The following is an 18,853-nucleotide window of genomic DNA, read 5'->3' as shown; positions in this document are numbered from 1 at the left end:
CATTTCAACTGAAAATGAACATTTTGTCATTATTTATCACCCTCAAGTCATTTAAACTAAGATTATTATTATTTACATAAAGGAGACATTTTCACACTGCTATTCTTACTTCTTCATTCTTCATACAGTGACACATTCAATTTCACAAAAGTGAGCATAAAGCCATTTATAATGTTACAAAAGATTTCTGTTTCAAACAAATGCTTTTCTTTTCTAACTTTCTTTTCATCAAAGAATCCAGAAAAAAATAAACCACGGTTTCCACAAAAATATGAAGCAGCAAAACTGTATCCAACATTGCATCCAAAGCCTGATTTTGACAAAATGACTTAATTTGCCAAAATACCAAGATCGCAATCAAAACTCACCAAATGATCTAAGCTGCTAACCACATCCACTTTATAGCTCTACACTTTAACTGTAAAACAACAAATGAATTTCTGAAGAAACTCAAGAGTTGGTAGATAAATAAAATACTACTGAGAACTCTATTAATTCTCCCAAGCTCTCTAATGACCAACTTCCTAGCAGTAAAATGTCCCTTGGTAGCCCTGCATTGACTATTTGAGAAGTTATTTTTTTTTTGAAGGTCAGTGAAAACTCAAGCATGGAAACATCTGCACAGCCATCTGGTGGACATCTCCTCACCTCTCCAAAGACATCTGCTGCTCTGTGAGTCACGGCTGCTTTCCCATGAACTGTCCAAGGTCCTGAACTCAGCATTGGAGTCTGTGTTACTGCCTGCTTGGAAACTAATGCTTCCTGCGGGAGGATAATAGACCAGGTGTTTTTTTTGTTGTTTTTTTTGCTCACAATGGATATGTGCCCTTCAGAATTACTTTGGATCTGGGAGATCAAGCTCACACAACTACATACAAAATGTATTTAAAATATATGCTAAGTATATTAAGTGAAGCTCAAGGATATGTTGATTGAAGCTCAAAAAAAATTAAAAAAATAAAATAAATAATAATAATAATAATAATAATAATAATAATAATAATAATAAAAAAAAAATATATATATATATATATATATATATATATATATATATATATATATATATATATATATATATATATATATATATATATATACAAAATTTTTAGGGGCAAGAAAATGTATTTCCTACAGTACATATTTATTAAAATATATGTATATATTTTTTTTTTATATATGTTCAAAAATATATCCAAACTCCAAAACAATATTGGTAGAAAATATATTTCCGTAAATATATTTTACAATATTTTAGCTGCTTTCTCTTCTTCTTCCTTAATTTGTCTTTTTTATTTGTAGTTTTCCCACAATTTTTTTTTTCATATATTTTGAAATATATTTACAAATATATTTGAAAATATGTTTTTTTGCCATATAGGTTGTGGGTCTGAAACACTTGATGAGGGTCAGAGAAAGCCTGATATGTATTTGACATGACCTGGTAGTATTTGACATGATCAAATTCAGTCAATGGTTCAAATCACTCATGCAAAGTATGAGCAATGATAACAAAAAATGCTTGACTCAGCAAACACCACTAAATATTTCAACATCCATCTTTTGAAACTATTTCTATCTCAAAGCACAAAAGCAATCTAAAAGACATCAGAGGTTTTGTGAAATCTTCTGAAACAACGCTCCTCCTGAGAGAATGGGCTGTGAACAATATATTTCACAGATCTAGAGATGAATGGAGCGGAATGATGATCTACTCTACAACATCACACTCTAAAACACTAAATTAAACCTTAAAGTAGATCGACTGCTGCAGTACTCTGTTTTATTGCTACTTGAGCAATACTGCAAATGCACAAAAGGTTTTCAAGAAAGGCTTTGTTGTTTTTTTCATATTCGCTCAGAGAGAAAGAGGGGCAAGCTCTAAGCAGATTAAAAGCTGTAAATAGGCTTAAACATTGACACAACTGAGAGACCAAACAAATATGCCCCTTTATTTCTCAGCAGGACTCATGGAGGATTGAACCTACAAACCCTTTTCCCTCTTTGCAACTAAATCCCCCTACTTTCTCTCCCTAAAACAGATAAACAGACTTTGTTCTATCCCTGGGTTATATTTTTCTAATATGCTAAGCAGTTGTCCTACAAACAGAAGCGTCTCACAGGTGGAGTGGTAGTTTACACCTTCATCTTGTCGGTGTGTTTTGTTTGCTCAGAGAGCATTCAGATGGGACTGGTGTGAACGCAAGGGCCTTTTATCTTTGTTTGTTTTTAAAAGCGATGACAGCGAATGTCAGTGAATGCAGCCGCAGCAGAGCATGTGTGTGTGTGTGTGTGTGCTAAATTAAAGCACTACCCCATTTAACCCTTGTCAACACACTTCTGACTTTGACAGATGAAGATAAAAGCATGATAGAGTTAACTTTAAGAGAACAGCATTAACACATGCAGTGATCACTAAGTGCTGTGATTTTACTACAGCTATCGGGTGGTTTCTAGGTTATTATTAAGTGGTTTCCAGAGTGTTGCTAAGATGCTGTGAGTGATTCCTAAGTTTTTTTAATTAGGTCTAAATAATGGGAGTGAAATTATACAGTGCTTTACATTTTACTAAAATAAAGAAATGTATTATGTGTAAGAGATATCTGTCAAAATAAAGGACAGGTAACGAATGCAGCTCCTCCAAACAGATTTAAAAGAAGAAATATCTGTTTTATAATGTATACAGAACATGCTTGTTTCTTTTTACATTTTGGAATAACAAAATATACCTGTAGTTCAACTGTTGACAGGAACGCAAATCCATCCCGAAACACACACACACACACACCAGTGAAGTGAAGCCTGAATGCTCTCTCCGCATTGCAAACCTTTCAGATGAAATCAAATCAGCCCGACTGAGCTCAGGACACACAGGAGAGTCTAGATTTACCTGCTAATGCACACAACAACAAACACAGCTCTGAGAGGGTCATTAATGCTGAGCGAACACTTTATTCACAGAGTTCACAAAGGTGGTTACAACAAACCCCTTAAGTTAAGGAAACACCCTACTAAACTAACGTATGGTTTGTGCTACAAACTGGTCCAGGTCCTTCAGCTCTGGTATTGAAGGTAAATGAGAAAATACAGTAACAACCAGAAACACAAGCAGACCCACATCTACACAGTTACTGAAAACACTCATTTCACAGGATCAGCACATGTCAATAGACTTTAAAAGTAAGCTAGTTAAGTAGTTTTCCAAATGTTTATACCTAAAGCATATGACGGTGCATTTTATTATTTAATATCATTTATCACCATCATAATTTATATAAACAAGGCTTGTCCAGCTAATGCAAAATCATGTTTTAATGCAAGAAAACTATCAAAATAGATATAGGCTGTATACAATAAAACTTATAATGTCTCTTTTTCTTGTTACCAGCCTTGAAATTCATATACTGATTTCACAAGCCAAATATGCTACAATGATGAAAGAAAATCTAAATTAAAATTGTGTTGGTGATCAACTATGCCATTGCTGCTGCATGCCAGAAAGGGTCAAGTAAAAAAAAAAAAAGGCAATGAAGTGTCAGTACTGACGGCATCAATGTTTCGTAACACACAGCAGAAGAGAAGACAGACGAATTCCAGTGGCATAACGTTGGCCAGATCCCATCACAGCAGGAGAATATTACAGACAGAAGGCTGGAGAAGTCGAAACAGAAGGGCTGACACCTACAGCGCCTCATCTATAACTCAGATCTATGAGCCGTCGAACAGAACGACAGCTACACCTCACCAAACAAAAGACACGCAAGACTTATCATCTCACTGGATGCTGCTGAGTTACATGATGTGTTGCTGGTTTACAGAAGGCTTTCTGCAGGTTTTATGAAGGTAAAATTAATTGATATATTTACCTGAGTAGCAAATATAAATAAAATAAGAAGTCTTAAAGAAAAACTGTCTGAAAAAATAAAATGTAGTCAGTTTATGATTAAAGCAAGAAAAAATATCTGTCAATGGGCTCAAAAATCGACTTAATTCAAAACAAAAACTCATTTTAATTCCCCATTGACAGATATTTGTTCATGTTTTAAGCATAAAGTCACTTAATTTAGTTTCTCAGAAAACAAGATATCAAATGTTCAATTATTTTTTTTTATTTTTTTTGATGATGCAACATTTAATGCCATGACTTCATGAATTTCAGACTTTCTGCAGGTGTCATTTTATCTAGTTATAAGAAAAAAGTATCTTGGAAACCCTTAAATGGCTTTGAAACAATACAACCAAATAGTGTTGCAGAAAACAGACTTACACTAAAAAATATAATGGTTTAACACTTACTGATGTTACATGGTGCAAAACATCACTCATGTACAGCTATTATTACAAACTAGTAACTATTTTGGCCTTTAAAATAAACATTTGCATAATTGAATCCACATTTTTGAGGGGCGGACAGGGAAAAAGTACATAGGACCAACAAATATATTCACTACCGACATAAAATAACCTTACTGTGGAGTCCTGCTGATTACTGTGTGCTCTGCATGTTAAAATTGAACACATACCATCTACAATGCAACACACATGTCAGCAGTAGCCTAAGCACATGATGCAATGCAATGAAAGCAATAAAAAGTAGATAATTTGACAGTAACTACATCACAATGGGATCCTTGTTATATTTCTGTTTTGATACATTTTCACATATTCACATTCACATGTATAATAAGAAATAATTTACCTCTGGAATAATTTTCCTCTCACCCAAGGCTTCATGGAAAGGGAATGTTTTTGACACTGCAGGTCATGTGTTTCTGCCTTAATTTACATTAAATAAAATGTTACACTAATTTTCAAAAGTTTAAAAATACAATAATATTGCAAAACATAATAGCAATTTAAAATAACTGTTTTCTATGTAAATATATAGTAAAATGTATTTTATTCCTGTGATGCACAGCAGTATTTTCAGCATCATTACTCCAGTGTTCAGTGATCTTCAGAAATCATACTAATATGCTGATTTGCTGCTCAAGAAGCATTCATTACAAATGTTGAAAACAACAACTTTTGAACAGTATAAAATCTTTCCATTTAGTTCCACAAGATTGCAAAGTTAAAAGCAACCAGAGATAAATCTATGAAATGATGGTTTGTGTTCAGAGAAGCAGGCCAGAACCACAGACTGAATCACACAGCGATGGCCGTTCCATTAAGACATTATTGGTTTCCTGAAAGAGCAAGCAATAGCCAGTCTAAACCCACATTTGCGTTTCAGTCAGCTAGTTCTGTCCAATTCAATACATCACCAGCCAATTAAATTAAAAGCTATAACAAAATCTATAATGCAGACTGTAATACATTCATAATATACGATTGGCCACAATTTGCATCATTAACAGAACGTAGAATGGCAAATTTTCCCAAGCGAGTGAAAAAGCTAACGTTCAGTCTAGTGATCCTTTAAGAGTGGAACAAAAGGTCAGAGATTAACAAGCGTATAACAAATATCTGTTCTCATTTGTTTGTACTGTGATTATGAGATTTTAATGGTGCTTCTACAGCATGACCCTGGATGACATGATAGACCTAAAGTGACCAGACGTCTGGATGAAAGTTTTTCCCCTAATAATTAGCCTTAACTTTCATTAGCTTTTTCTTTGCTATAAATCAAGATTACAAGGATACTGCAGGATCTTGTGCTTTTAGGTCATGAGAAACTAGCTGCAGTGTAATACATAGCTCACCCAAATATCAACACTCGGCCAACACAAACACTTACCTAGACTGGGTGTAGTGACACTTAAACATAAAAATAAACATAAAACAGCATAAAAACATTCAATTGAAAAAAACATTTTTTTAATTGTAAATAAAAACGTAAATTAATAAATAAAAAACAGTTACGTTAAACACTTAAATAAAATAGTTAGCTAAATAGTTCATTTTAAATAGCACTTTAGAAAAGCATTTGGCAGTTACTTATTTATTTACATTTAGCCAGCTGCTTTTCTCTACCAATTTATCCATTTGTCAATTGAGGTAAAAATGCCACTGGACAGGCTCACTCATGCGGACAACCAATCAACTTTCGACTGATCCACCCCCTCTCAACCTTGCTAAGTAGCAGTAGCAGATTACACTTGGTTGAATCCATTGTGTCTTTCCTTTCCTCTCTGTGCCGTCTCTGGAGCTGGAGAAACCTGCATCACCCTTCCCAACAAAGCACTCACTAAAATATGAATCACAAGATAGACGGATAAAAGAAAAATCTAGGATTTGAAAAAGAGTACGCACCACGCTGAGATTTTGATGAGGGTTTTCAAGGTGCCTATTTAGCATTCTAAGATGATCCCTATTTCTGTGGCTCAGAGGAGTTTGGGAATGGCTCCCAAACGCACAGTAAAACTCTGTAATGTCTCTCCCCTCCTCTAGTATCCATTTTCCTCTATTCTCCTCACATCTATTACTGCTTCTCCCCAAAAAAACCCATTACCAGCTCACGGACAGCTGTGATAGGTGGTCCTATTTTCCTCTGCATACCTCGGGGATCCATAGCGCGAGTCCTGCGCGGGCCAACGAGAGCAGGAGCGCATCCTGCATTGGCCGAGAGCAGGTCGTAGACACGTCTCTGAGATCGCACAGCCCATTTGCTTTGATTGTAGATCAATAGCTAAGAAAATAAAGGTTTTCTTTATTATGGGCATAATGTGTCAGATCATCTGTTTGGTGACTCCACTAATGACCGAAGCTGGACCTCTCGGCTCATATCATCTCTAAATGCCATCCATCAAACCAGGCCAAACCAGAAATGCACCACTGCCTGCATGCAAACCCATCTACAGCAGCTGGACAATGATCTGTCAATGGATTCAATTAATAAGTGGACAAATGATCATGTTGAAAAAGTATCCAAGGGTTAGCGTGTTATTACTGTTACTACTGCTCATACCAAGCATTAGTAATAATATTATGCTGACTGAGCTCTTCTGACTAAAAACAATAAGAAACCACCTAGCAACCACGCCAGACTTAATAATAACAGCTTAATGTGGTCACGTGGCTCAGTGGTAGAGCATTGTGCTAGCAGCACAAAAGGTTGATGGTTCAATTCCCAGGGAACACACATACTGGTAAAAAACATAAATAATAATAATTGCCTGAATGCACTGTATATCACTTTGGATGTGTAAATGTAATAACCACACAGCAACGCCAAACAACCACCCGCAACATTCTATCATTGTTGTAAGTTTTAAACAGGCATACTAACATTTACTTTAGAAAATATAAAAATCTACTTCATGATTATGTCACGCAAAGATGAAACATTTTCACGACATGAAATGTGCAGTGTTAAGAATAGTAAAAAAAACAAAAAATTTCTGGCTAAATTAACAAATAACCAGAAGTCACCTGATTCAAATATTCCATCAATGTTTAATAGTAATGACTTTTATGTATTTCTTCACTGATAAAATAGATAACATTAGAAATACAATAGCGAATGTAGATTCTACAGCGTAGAAGTTTCAGTTTCATCCATCGCACCCAAAGATAAACTGCAGTACTTTACAACTATAAGACAGGAAGAGCTAAATAAACTTATCACTGTATCTAAACCAACAACATGTTTATTAGATCCTGTACCCACTAAATTACTGAAAGAGATTACCTGTAGCCGAAGAACCACTTCTAAATATTATTAACTCGTCGTTATCTTTAGGTCACGTCCCAAAACCATTTAAGCTGGCGGTTATTAAGCCTCTTAATAAGAAACCAAAACTAGATCCTAGTGAACTTCCATTTATGTCTAAAATTTTAGAAATTCAAAGTTGTGTCTGCTCAATTGAGCTCCTTCCTGCAAAAAAATTATCTGTATGAAGTATGTCAGGTTTCAAGCCCCACCATAGAACAGAAACTGCACTTGTTAAAATTACAAATTACTTGCTTCTTGCGTCAGATCAAGGCTGCATCTCATTGCTAGTTTTACTTGATCTTAGTGCTGTGTTCGACACCATAGATCATGACATACTCATAGATAGAATACAAAACTATACAGGTATTCAAGGGCAGGCTCTAAGATGGTTTAGATCCTACCTGTCCGATCGCTACCATTTTGTTTATTTAAATGGGGAGTTATCTCATTTATCACAAGTAAAATATGGAGTTCCTCAAGGATCCGTCCTAGGTCCCCTTATATTTTCCAGATACATGTTGCCCCTTGATAATATTATTAGAAAATACAGGATTAGTTTCCACTGTCATGCTGATGATACTCAGATATATATCTCAACCATAAATTATCTAAACTAAGAGTGTGTTAAAAATTTAAAAGATTCGATGACCAATAATTTTCTCCTATTAAATTCGGATAAGAGAGAGCTATTAATTATTGGACCAAAAAACAGTACACAGAATCTTGTAGATTACAATTTGAAACTCTACAGTCAAAAATCTGGGTGTTATATTAGACAGCAACTTGTCTTTTAAAAAACATATTTCCCATGTTACAAAAACTGCATTCTTCCATCTTAGAAACATTGCCAAGCTACAAAACATGTTACTTGTTTCTGATGCAGAAAAGCTAGTTCATGCATTCTTGACCTCTAGACTGGACTATTGTAATGCACTTCTAGGTGGTTGTCCTGCTTCTTCAATAAAAATGATGCTGACCCCTCAGAGGACCCCAGATGATGCTGACCCTGAATCAACAAACAGAACTAACAAATATTGCTACAAGTGTGACTGCATCATATAATAATTGGTGTTAATAATGTTCATCGTCTGGCTGACTACGTCTTGTATTAATTTTTCTGAAAAATATGCACACAAACTGACATTCACCAATTATGAGCTACTACTAAATATTGTATAAACGCAATTTTCTGTAAAGCTGTTTTTTTTTTACGATTTGTATTGGAAAAAAGCGATTTATACAAATATACTTGAATTGAATTCAATTACATTTAATTTTTTTCCCATTTACATTTCGGTTTTAGTTTAACTTCAACTAAATTAACCTTTCTGCAACTTTTTTTAAAAATTCTATTTCAGATAACATTTATTTTATTTAAAGTAACAAACATTTTAAACAAATTTCCCTGTAATAACCCTACTATACATATTAAATTTCAGCTTAAAATCCAACAATTATAAAGCATTAGTTCAAATCAAATTTTGAAGTCAAAATTGTAAAATCTAATCATATTTGACAATTTATACATTGTAATAATTTTCTGTTTGTTAATTTTAACATTTCATTCATAAAACAAAATTGTACACATACATATATTTTGCACTTGTTAAAACTACTTATTAATACTTGTATACTCATTTTACACTATTGTTAATTTACTTTATTTGGCTTATTTTGCATTGCTTTGGTGATATAAATATACAGTTTTTGTCATGCCAAATTAAGATATAAGAGCAAAAATGACAAAAAGTGAGAGAAAAAGAGAGAATACATGTGAATAGGTACACTGATTAAAATGTATTGTGAGCTCACTGAACTGGACATAAATGATGTAGCAGCCAGTCAGATGGAGTGAACTTCAAAGAGAGACAGAAAGAGAGAGCAGGAGGGAGGGATGGATGGAGGGATAGAGGGATGGGGGTTGGGTTTTCATGGAGAGACTCATTTAGCATCATTCTCCCAGAGCTTTGAGGGACGGGACTCAACCGGCTTCACATATCACACCCAACCACTTTAATAACACCAGAAAATGAAACACATGAGAGAGTGAAACAGAGCAGCTGTGTTCTGAAACCCAGTGTGCTGCCTACATAGTTAGGAATTTCAATGCATTATAGACCTGAAGGCAGTGCAAAAATGTAGACAACAAAAGTAGAATAACTTTAAGGAGGAGATCATCCAAAATGCATTGTGAAAAATCAATTAAAGATTACATAAGAGAGAATTGTTAACTATAAATGTACTCTAATTTGCACTCAATATCGAAAAATTCTGATTAAATACTCTGGTTTAGCTAATAATTGAATAGCCATACGTTAGCAATATGCAAATGTGTGGAATCTCATTTCTAACACGGAATAAAAGAATAAAAAAGGTTCAGTAATTAATTTTTTTTTTATCTCACAATTCAGACTTTATTTTCTAATAGAATAACATATAACTTTAAAATAAAAAGTTGCAATTACCTTTTTTTCTTCCAACATGAATCAAAAAATAATAATAAAGAAGCTTTTTTCATCTCAGAATTCGACAAAGGCTTGTTTCTACGGAGCCCCACACATGACTTGCAAGAAAAAAGTAACAAATTATGAAATTTTTCTTGCAATTGCAAGTGTATATCTTGTATATCTGACCTTCCTCTCAGAATTGTGAGATAAAAAGTCCTTTTTAATTTTGTATGATATGGCAGTAACGGGCTTCCATACTAATGTCACACTCTACTGGAAGTAACTGTGAGTCTGTGTATATGTAGACTGGCCAAAAGTGCTGAAGAGCTTTTATTTCAGTTAGGATGCTGTCTATGTAGGCAATAGACAGAAAGGCAGCTCACTAGTGCTAATCTGTGTCTCCTTCTTTGTTTGTGTCCTTCTCCTTCCATCTGTCTGTCTCTCAGTGGTATATCAATCCTAAAGACAGCCCAGAGAATCAGGACAGCGCTCAAAAATGAGAAAGGGTGAGGGGAGATGAGGGCTCTCCAAAACTAGGGCATAAAATCAAACATTGGGCCACAGCCAGCCAGAAAGAGAAAGAGAGAGAGAGACATAATAACATCTCCCTTTGATGTAGCTGCTGTATAAGAGAACACACACACACACACACACACACACAGTGACTGCATCACACAGAGCTCATCTCACACTCCTCCCTGTCAAACTCTCTCTCACTCTTCTGTTATTCTCACCCTGCTGAGGAAAAAGACAAGACACCAGCTCACTATTTTACACATCCATTAGTCTGCCACTCTATTCACTATTCTATTCTCTCTCTATAGCTGTACTCGGTTATGTGCTACTGTATGTTGTTCTGCTTAATACAGTTTTTCTATTTTATATGGTTCTGTTGTGTATTTCTTTCTAAATGGTTGTATTCCTTTGTATATATTTTTTAGAGTTTAATAGTAAACAGTTCTATATTAGATTGTTGTGTCCTATTTTATTCTATATGGTTCTATTTAAAAAAAAAAAAAAAATTACAGTTCAATATAGATTTGAACTAGACCGATTAGACAGTCAGAATTAGACAGTTATTTCATTAGTTTGTACACTAACGTTCATAACTGTTTATTTTTTGATAGAATTTCTTACTTTTATTCAGCAAGGATTTATTAAATTGATAAAAAGTGCCAGTAAAGGCATTTATAATGTTACAAAAGACTTCTCTTTTTTAATAAATGCTGTTCTTTTGAAATTGTTTAATTAAAGAATTTTACAAATGTATCACAATTTCTACAAAATATTAAACAGAACAACATTTTTGTTGTTGTTGAGCAGCATATTAAAATGATTTCATGTGACACTGAGGACTGGAGTAAAAATTCTGCTGCCCATCATAGCAATAAATTATATTTTATAATATATTTAAATAGAAAAGTTATTTTAAATTGTAATTTAATTTCACAATATTACTGTTTTTACTGTATTTTTTATCAGTTGGTCAGCTTGAAAGACCTCTTTCAAAAAAAAAAATAAATCTTACTAAACCAGAAAATCTTCTGAATGGTATTCTATTCTGTATTGTTCTATATTGTTTCATTTGAAATAGTCCTAAGTAAATGAATACAGTTCTGTAGCATTCTATGGTTCTATTTAATAAAATTCTATTGTAAATAAAATATTCTATACAGTTCTATTCTATTATAAAAGGCTCTATTTGAATGTTTGTATTCTTTTTACTATTCTATTCTGTAGGGGTAGCATGACACCTTGGTTAATAAAGTACAGACAACAAGGTTGAAACTGCAAAAATGTATGGATCCATAAACCATATAATGAGAATACCAAATGCAAAGCTGATATCATTATCACTCTCTGTACAACTGCTCTCTTGTGTTTTGACCAATACTACTGCACATGACCTCCACTCGGGCTGTTATCATGTAAATCTGTCCTCCAGGCCTGTTGGACTGAAAGAGATCTCTAAACCCTGAGCTCAGCAAATGAGTTCACTTCATTATAAAAGAGTGCTGCCAGATTGGAACAACAGCAATTTTACTGCAGTCCCAATCAGGCACACGCCGATGATAACAGCGTTACACAAACACATGCACGCAGACAAACAATCATATATCACTTAGATAATTGCATATAGGAAACAGAGTGAGCCCCACCCATCCACAATGAGTAGATCCATTACGGCGCTAATCAATACTCCACTACGCTTGATCACAGCACAGAGACAACACAGAGCTTCGTGATGAATGAGACATTTGGTTAACGATCAGGTCGGGATGGTAAAGGTCAAATCTTTATGGGGAATTCTTATGATAGCAGAGCAGGAGGTGCACATGACCACTGACATCCTGAATCTCCATTCACATACTATATTCCCCAAATCACTGAAAACAGAATGCCAAAATTCTCCTTTACTATTTTGGGCTAGTATTACACACAATCCCTTGTACTAGAAGGAGGAGAGGGAACTGAAGCTGCCACAGCAGTCTTTAAATGCATTATACAAATGAATACATTTAGCTACATGCAAATGCAAACAGCATGTGATGATGGAATGGGATCATGATGCAATTTTACCACATTTGTGTAACATCCTCCATCAGCACAGTGCAAACTGTAATTTCAATGTTTTGTGTTTCATGTTGCAATAGCAACTATGGTAAAAATGCTGTAACATAAAGCATATACAGCATCGTTGCTTTTATAAAACGGCCGCAACAGCAATATGATGAGACACGACAAATCAGCTCAATAAATATTTGATGCTGAAAAATTAATTAAGAATAAAGAATTGGAATGTCACATTTTTCAACTTTTCAACAATTTTTCTAGTCAATCATGAAACAAAAAAAATATTATAGTGATTTGGTGCTGAAATGGACTATATTTTTCATAGTTCTGTTGGACATCACATCTGATTGCCTGAGGCAAAGTGTGTCAGTGAAAACCAAAATTGTGTGACATTCAGAATTGAACTGAGAACAAACATTCTGAATTTGCATTGAGGTATGAAACGGCATGCAGAATTGCAATTCAAATTTGAATGCGAGGAGGAAAACTTAAAATTATTTTACAAATTCAAAGAAATTCATAGATCTGTCATTAATAAGAAAAAAAATAGATAGAATGATAGACATAGAATGGTAGACAGGATAATAGTACAATAGGCAGAATGATAGAACGATAGAACGACAGACAGACAGACAGAATGACAGACAGTTAGTTAGATCATAGGATAATAAATGTTAAAATGCTGTCAGTAAGATGTTATTTTGAGCGCAGTGCAGGTGCTGATCAAGTAAATGTCATTTACCAGCCAAGTAGATCAGTATTGAGCAGCTAACTGACCATTTGTTAATTACAAATAATTAGTTTAAGCTAATCTGATAACGTCCTTCATCACTGGTGTTCTGATAAGCTATTGACAGGAGCTTCCCTTCTGCCCTGGACTGCCAATATCAGTAACATCAGCCAGTGAAGACACTGTGTTAAGTGTTTGGGGCCAACTAAAGCTAAATCTGAGCAGCTGAAAACCTACCAGAGGGCAACTGTGTGATCAACATTCTCTAATAGTCTTGTAGCATCAATAGTGAAAGTCATTTATACACCCTGGAAGGACAATACGGTAAGAATGCAAGATAGGGATGAGAGTAAACAATGTAAAAATGGCAAAAGCCTTAGCGAAGAATACAAACAATAGTCAAAGTAGAAAAACAAGGTTCAATCAAAACTGAATTACGAATGATTTTTCTAAAGTTAAACTGAATTTGAATTGAAGTAACAAATAGAATACAGAATTGCAATTAACATTTGAATGCAAGGTAAATTAAAATTATTGAAAATTCAAAGAAATTCATATACGTGTAACAGTATATGAGTGTAACAGTCGATTTTCATTTGATGTTTTAAATAGAAAAACAGAGTGATAAATAAAAGGAATAAATTATAGAAAATAATAATAACAATAATAATATGTTTAATTTATATAGTGCCTTTTCCAAGCTCAAGGATGATGTACAAGAGCAGTAACACAATAGACAGGCGATTCACATAAACATAAACAGTCATTTCAAAACCAATTAATCAAATTAAGTGGACAGTAGACATTTGCCCAGTCCAGGGATAGACATGATCACAGTTGCATATCATGGTACAATTATGTACTGGAAACATAAATACATAACACAGGATAAGTAACAACAGAAAGAGGACAGTGTCAATAAGTACCAAAACAAAGAAGAGTAAATGCAACAAAAATACACAGAGTGAATTACAGCTGGTAGTATAGGATAGAGAGGAGAGTGTCTAAAGAACATGACTGGTAGTATTGAGTAAACAAGTAGGTTATGAGTTGTGATTCAAATACAAAAAGTGATTTTATTGTCCTTAGTGCCAGTGGTATAGAGTTCCATAATTAAAATTCAATGACGGAAAATGACCTGCCACCCAATGAAGATAGACAAAATCTAAGTGCAGTAAGAAATTCACACCCTGAAGATCGAAGTGATAGAGGTGGGACATAAGGAGACAGTAGATCATAGAGATAAGGAGGAGCAAGGTCATTGAGTTATTTAAAAGTAATCCAAAAAATTTTGTAAGTAATGCGAGATGTTACAGGAAGCCAATGGAGTTTAAATAAGATATGAGTAATATGAGCAGATCGTTTAGTATGGGTTTATAGTCTTGCAGCAGAACTTTGAATATATTGTAAACGAGAGATATACTGTAGTGCAATGGTAATCCAGCAAAAAGAGCATTACAGTAGTCAAGGCGTGATGTAATAAAAGAATGCATGTATGATTCAGCATCTTTTGGAGAAATATAAGATCAATTTTGGCTAATTGGCAAAGCTGGAAAAATACAACTCTGGATAGTTTACTTATGTAAAAATAGTTGTAGCATCAAGGTTGAAACTGGGAGCATTTACTATGCAATAGTAATAAAAATGTCTGTTTTGTTCAAATTCAGTTCAATTTAGCCAGGTTTTTAGCTCATTAACACAGGTAGAAAGTGATGTGGTCTGTTGAATAGAATCTGGTCTGCAAGCAGTATATATCTGAATATCATCAGCATAACAGTGATAATGAAAGCCTTGACAACATATAATATGTTCAGCAGGCCTGATGTAAGTAATAAATAGTAATGACCCCAGAACAGAGCCCTGGGGAACACCCCCCATAGAACATAGAAAGATAGAGTGATAGAACAATAGCACAATAGACAGTATGATGAAATGATAGAACTATCAAATGACAGAGTGATAGAACAACAACAAAATGATGAAGTGATAGAACAATAGAATGATAGAAGAGAGTATTCGAATAATAAAACAAACAGACAGTAAGAGCTACAGATAAAACAATTGATATATAGAGAGCGAACGAATGATAAAACGAACGAACGAACGAACGATAGATAGATAGATAGATAGATAGATAGATAGATAGATAGATAGATCTCAGAATAGCTCTTTATTTCCCAGAATTCATCACCTATGATGAATTTATTTAAATAAAAAATCAAGATCACACTCATGAAGTGAAAACAAGGCAGTTTAGAAATTTGCAAATGCTTCTAGTTACACTACACAAGCTCAAGTGAAAAAAAGACCACTGCTTAAAGTGTTAAGATTGTTTGGGTTAGTAGAGTTAGTTCACGTCTCTAACCCCTGGTATAAACAGCAGTACTAGCGATGTCCAGCCTGGCATACAGTGACAGCACTAATGAAGAGCTCACTGCATGATCAGCACATAAGCTGCATTCAAACATCAGACATTTTCTCTCGAAAATTACTTTTTTATAGATTATTCCTCCTCATGTGTCCAAAGAATGAGACATCAAATCAGGGCACAAAAGATCGCTCTAAACACAGGCACATTTGGAACATCAGATTTGGAGAGCCAGAAGCAGAAAAAACTCTTTTGTTTGGTGTACTAAAAGCATTTCAGTATTTTAGACACATCCCTCTATTTTCTGTGTGAGAGTGGGCAGCAGGCGGGGGATAAACACCGTTTATGACAGAGAAGAGTGAATCTGGCCTTGTGACAGAACGCTCTCACCACAGGTTTTTTTGTCCATCCAAACCATTACAAAAGACATGTGCTGTTTCCTCTGAAAGATGGTGAGCTATGGCTCTAAATTTGATTTTTTTTTCATTCAACAGGAATGATGCTTTTACTTTCTCCTGTGTGTATTGTTGTGCTCCTGTGAATGGTAACTATAACCTAGTCAGTTGCTTTGCCCTCTACTGTCTACATACGCAATGGTTTCCACAAAAATATGAAGCAGCACAACTGTTTTCAACATTGATAATAGGAAATATTTTAATATATTTTAATCTATTTGCACTGGAAAAAAGGCTGTACTATTTTATTGATTGCGTGTTGAAGCCCACCTCACTGCAGCTTGTATATTTAAGAAAAGCAGGCCAAGCACCGGTACCCCTGGGCTCCCCCATCACAGCGGCGGACCGAATGACTATTTCATTTACAGTCTTATGCTAATGCACTTGGCAGGAGCAGAACGAGGTCTGTGCACACATCTGCACTCTATAACCCAATCACTTTAACCAAAATTAATACCCAAAACAGGCTAAGAGAGACTAACACAGCAGAGAAAAATGCTGAAGGGAGAGACACATGGAACACGTTCAGAAACAGCTACGATGCAAAAAATAAAAATAAATAAATGAAAATAATAATAAATAAATAAATGAATAGTATTATCTTGTTTAACAGTCAACATCTCCTTGAAACAACATACACTACCATTTAAAGGATATTTTTTGAAAGTTATTAATACTTTTATTCAGCAAGGATGCATTACATTGATCAAAATAGTGACAGTAGACATTTATAATGTTACAAAAATGTTACAAATTTCTTATTTTATGTCAAATATATGCTGTTCTTTTGAACTTTCTATTCATCAAAGAATTTTGAAAAAATGCATCATGGTTTTCACATAGAAAACATTTCACATTATGAATGTTTTTACTGTATTTCTGATCAAATAAATGAAGCCTTGGTGAGCAGAAGAGACTTCTTTCAAAAACATTAAAATATTGTACTGACCCTAAATGTTTAAACGCTACTGAACATTTAATTGAGAAATTTGTATAAGATATTAAGACATGTTTTCAGAGAATATGTTTTGTCATTTGGATTTTTAAAAATATATTTATTAGCAAAAATATTAGTAATTTTGTATTAAGAATGAAGCCTTGCACATGGAATGAAGGAAAAAAATAGTAGGGTATTTTGTTCCCTCAATTTTATAAATTGTGCACATGATTTATAAATCGAGAGAACAAATTAGTGAATCGTGCACACGATAAAGCAAATCAAGGCAACAAATTAGCAAATCGAGGGAACAAAATAGTCATCACGTGCACGTTTTAGTACGTCCAGGGAACAAATTAGTAAATTCTGCGCACAATTTATTATTTTTCTCCTGCTTGTCATATGCGGGGCTCCATAATTAAACACTTATTGTTTGACGGGAAAAAATATATATATATATTTTTTTTTATGAAAACAAGTAGTAATATATGCAGTTTTGTTCAAGAAAATTCATTTCTTATTTTAAGATAAATGTATCTTCTGCAGTGAAAAAAACGTTTGATGCCAGTCATCTATAATGTAGAAATGATTCAAAAATAAAAAATAAAATACTACAGTTGCTTCCATAAATATTAATATGCTCGATATGCAAGCCCTGCTTCCTATAACTGGTCTATAATTGTAAAATTATTCATAAAAAAACCCAGCAAATCAAACTATTTGCATCTTAATACAGCATCTTACATGGTGCGAGAAACTGAGTGCACATGCTTATGTTACCGAAAGCACCAAAAACCCCAATAATTAAATCTAATCGATAAATAGTGCAGACCATACATGTACAGTGAGAAAAACTCCAGTCAAAGCTAATATCACCAGCAGAAAATAAATGAGTGAGGAGCAATAAATTGAGGAAGAAATGAAATCTCTTTACCTCCTCGACTCTCGCTGTCAGCTGGCTTCACCTGAATAGGCCGTGTCATCTGCGGGAGAGAGAGAGAAAGGTTAAAGTGGAGGTGTAAGGCAGAGGCAGCCAGAGGAGCAGGGTTATGAGCGCGTCGTCTTCCTCCCAGATTCACAAATGAGATCTCCTAAATGAAATCTCAATTGTGTCTCTTAGACAACAATACGATTAATTAGAGATCCAACTGAGACCTATTGCTTGATCTCACTATGAACTCAAACATTTCTCTTCAAATCATCTGAGCTGCTATTCATTTGAGTCACAATTTGGGGGTGGGGGGGCAATTGCAATAGTGTTTTTAAATATATATTTTTATAATTTTTATTACACTCACACTCTCACAGACGTTCTCTAATAATAAAACATATTATAATAATATAATAAAAAAAAACATAATATCACATAATAAAAATGTGTGTGTGTGGTCATTGAAAAGTTCTGAAAACTTCTGATATATGTTCTTCACAGAAAATGAGCCAGGACCTGAACACCATACAAAGGTTAATTTATTCATTTTTGAATGTTGAAATGTCATAATTTTGGTAGAAAACCACAGGAACCCCTTAAAGCTTCTCTTCTGTTGCCAACAGCAGGTTTACAAGTCCTTCTCATTGCAAGTCTGAGAAGATGTTTGCCGCATATTGTGTTTCTAAATGCATGCTATAAGCGACACAAACTCAGAGTGCATGCAGAGATGAAGTTCATGTGGAACAGCATTTACAGT

General features: G+C 34.3%; 1 protein-coding gene across 2 annotated transcripts in view; it reads right to left on the bottom strand.

Moving 5' to 3' along the window:
• LOC127937785 (CUGBP Elav-like family member 5) overlaps positions 1-18,853 on the bottom strand; it is a 131,716-nt gene that overhangs the window by 47,673 nt on the left and 65,190 nt on the right. For both annotated transcript variants that reach the window (XM_052534304.1, XM_052534305.1), the window contains exon 3: positions 18,100-18,148. In XM_052534304.1, coding sequence (XP_052390264.1) covers positions 18,100-18,148 — 49 coding nt within the window. The remainder of the gene's footprint in view (positions 1-18,099; positions 18,149-18,853) is intronic.

The sequence above is a fragment of the Carassius gibelio genome, chromosome A2 (assembly GCF_023724105.1).
Source record: "Carassius gibelio isolate Cgi1373 ecotype wild population from Czech Republic chromosome A2, carGib1.2-hapl.c, whole genome shotgun sequence".
Lineage (NCBI taxonomy): Eukaryota > Metazoa > Chordata > Actinopteri > Cypriniformes > Cyprinidae > Carassius > Carassius gibelio.
This window is presented reverse-complemented; position numbering and strand designations above follow the sequence as displayed.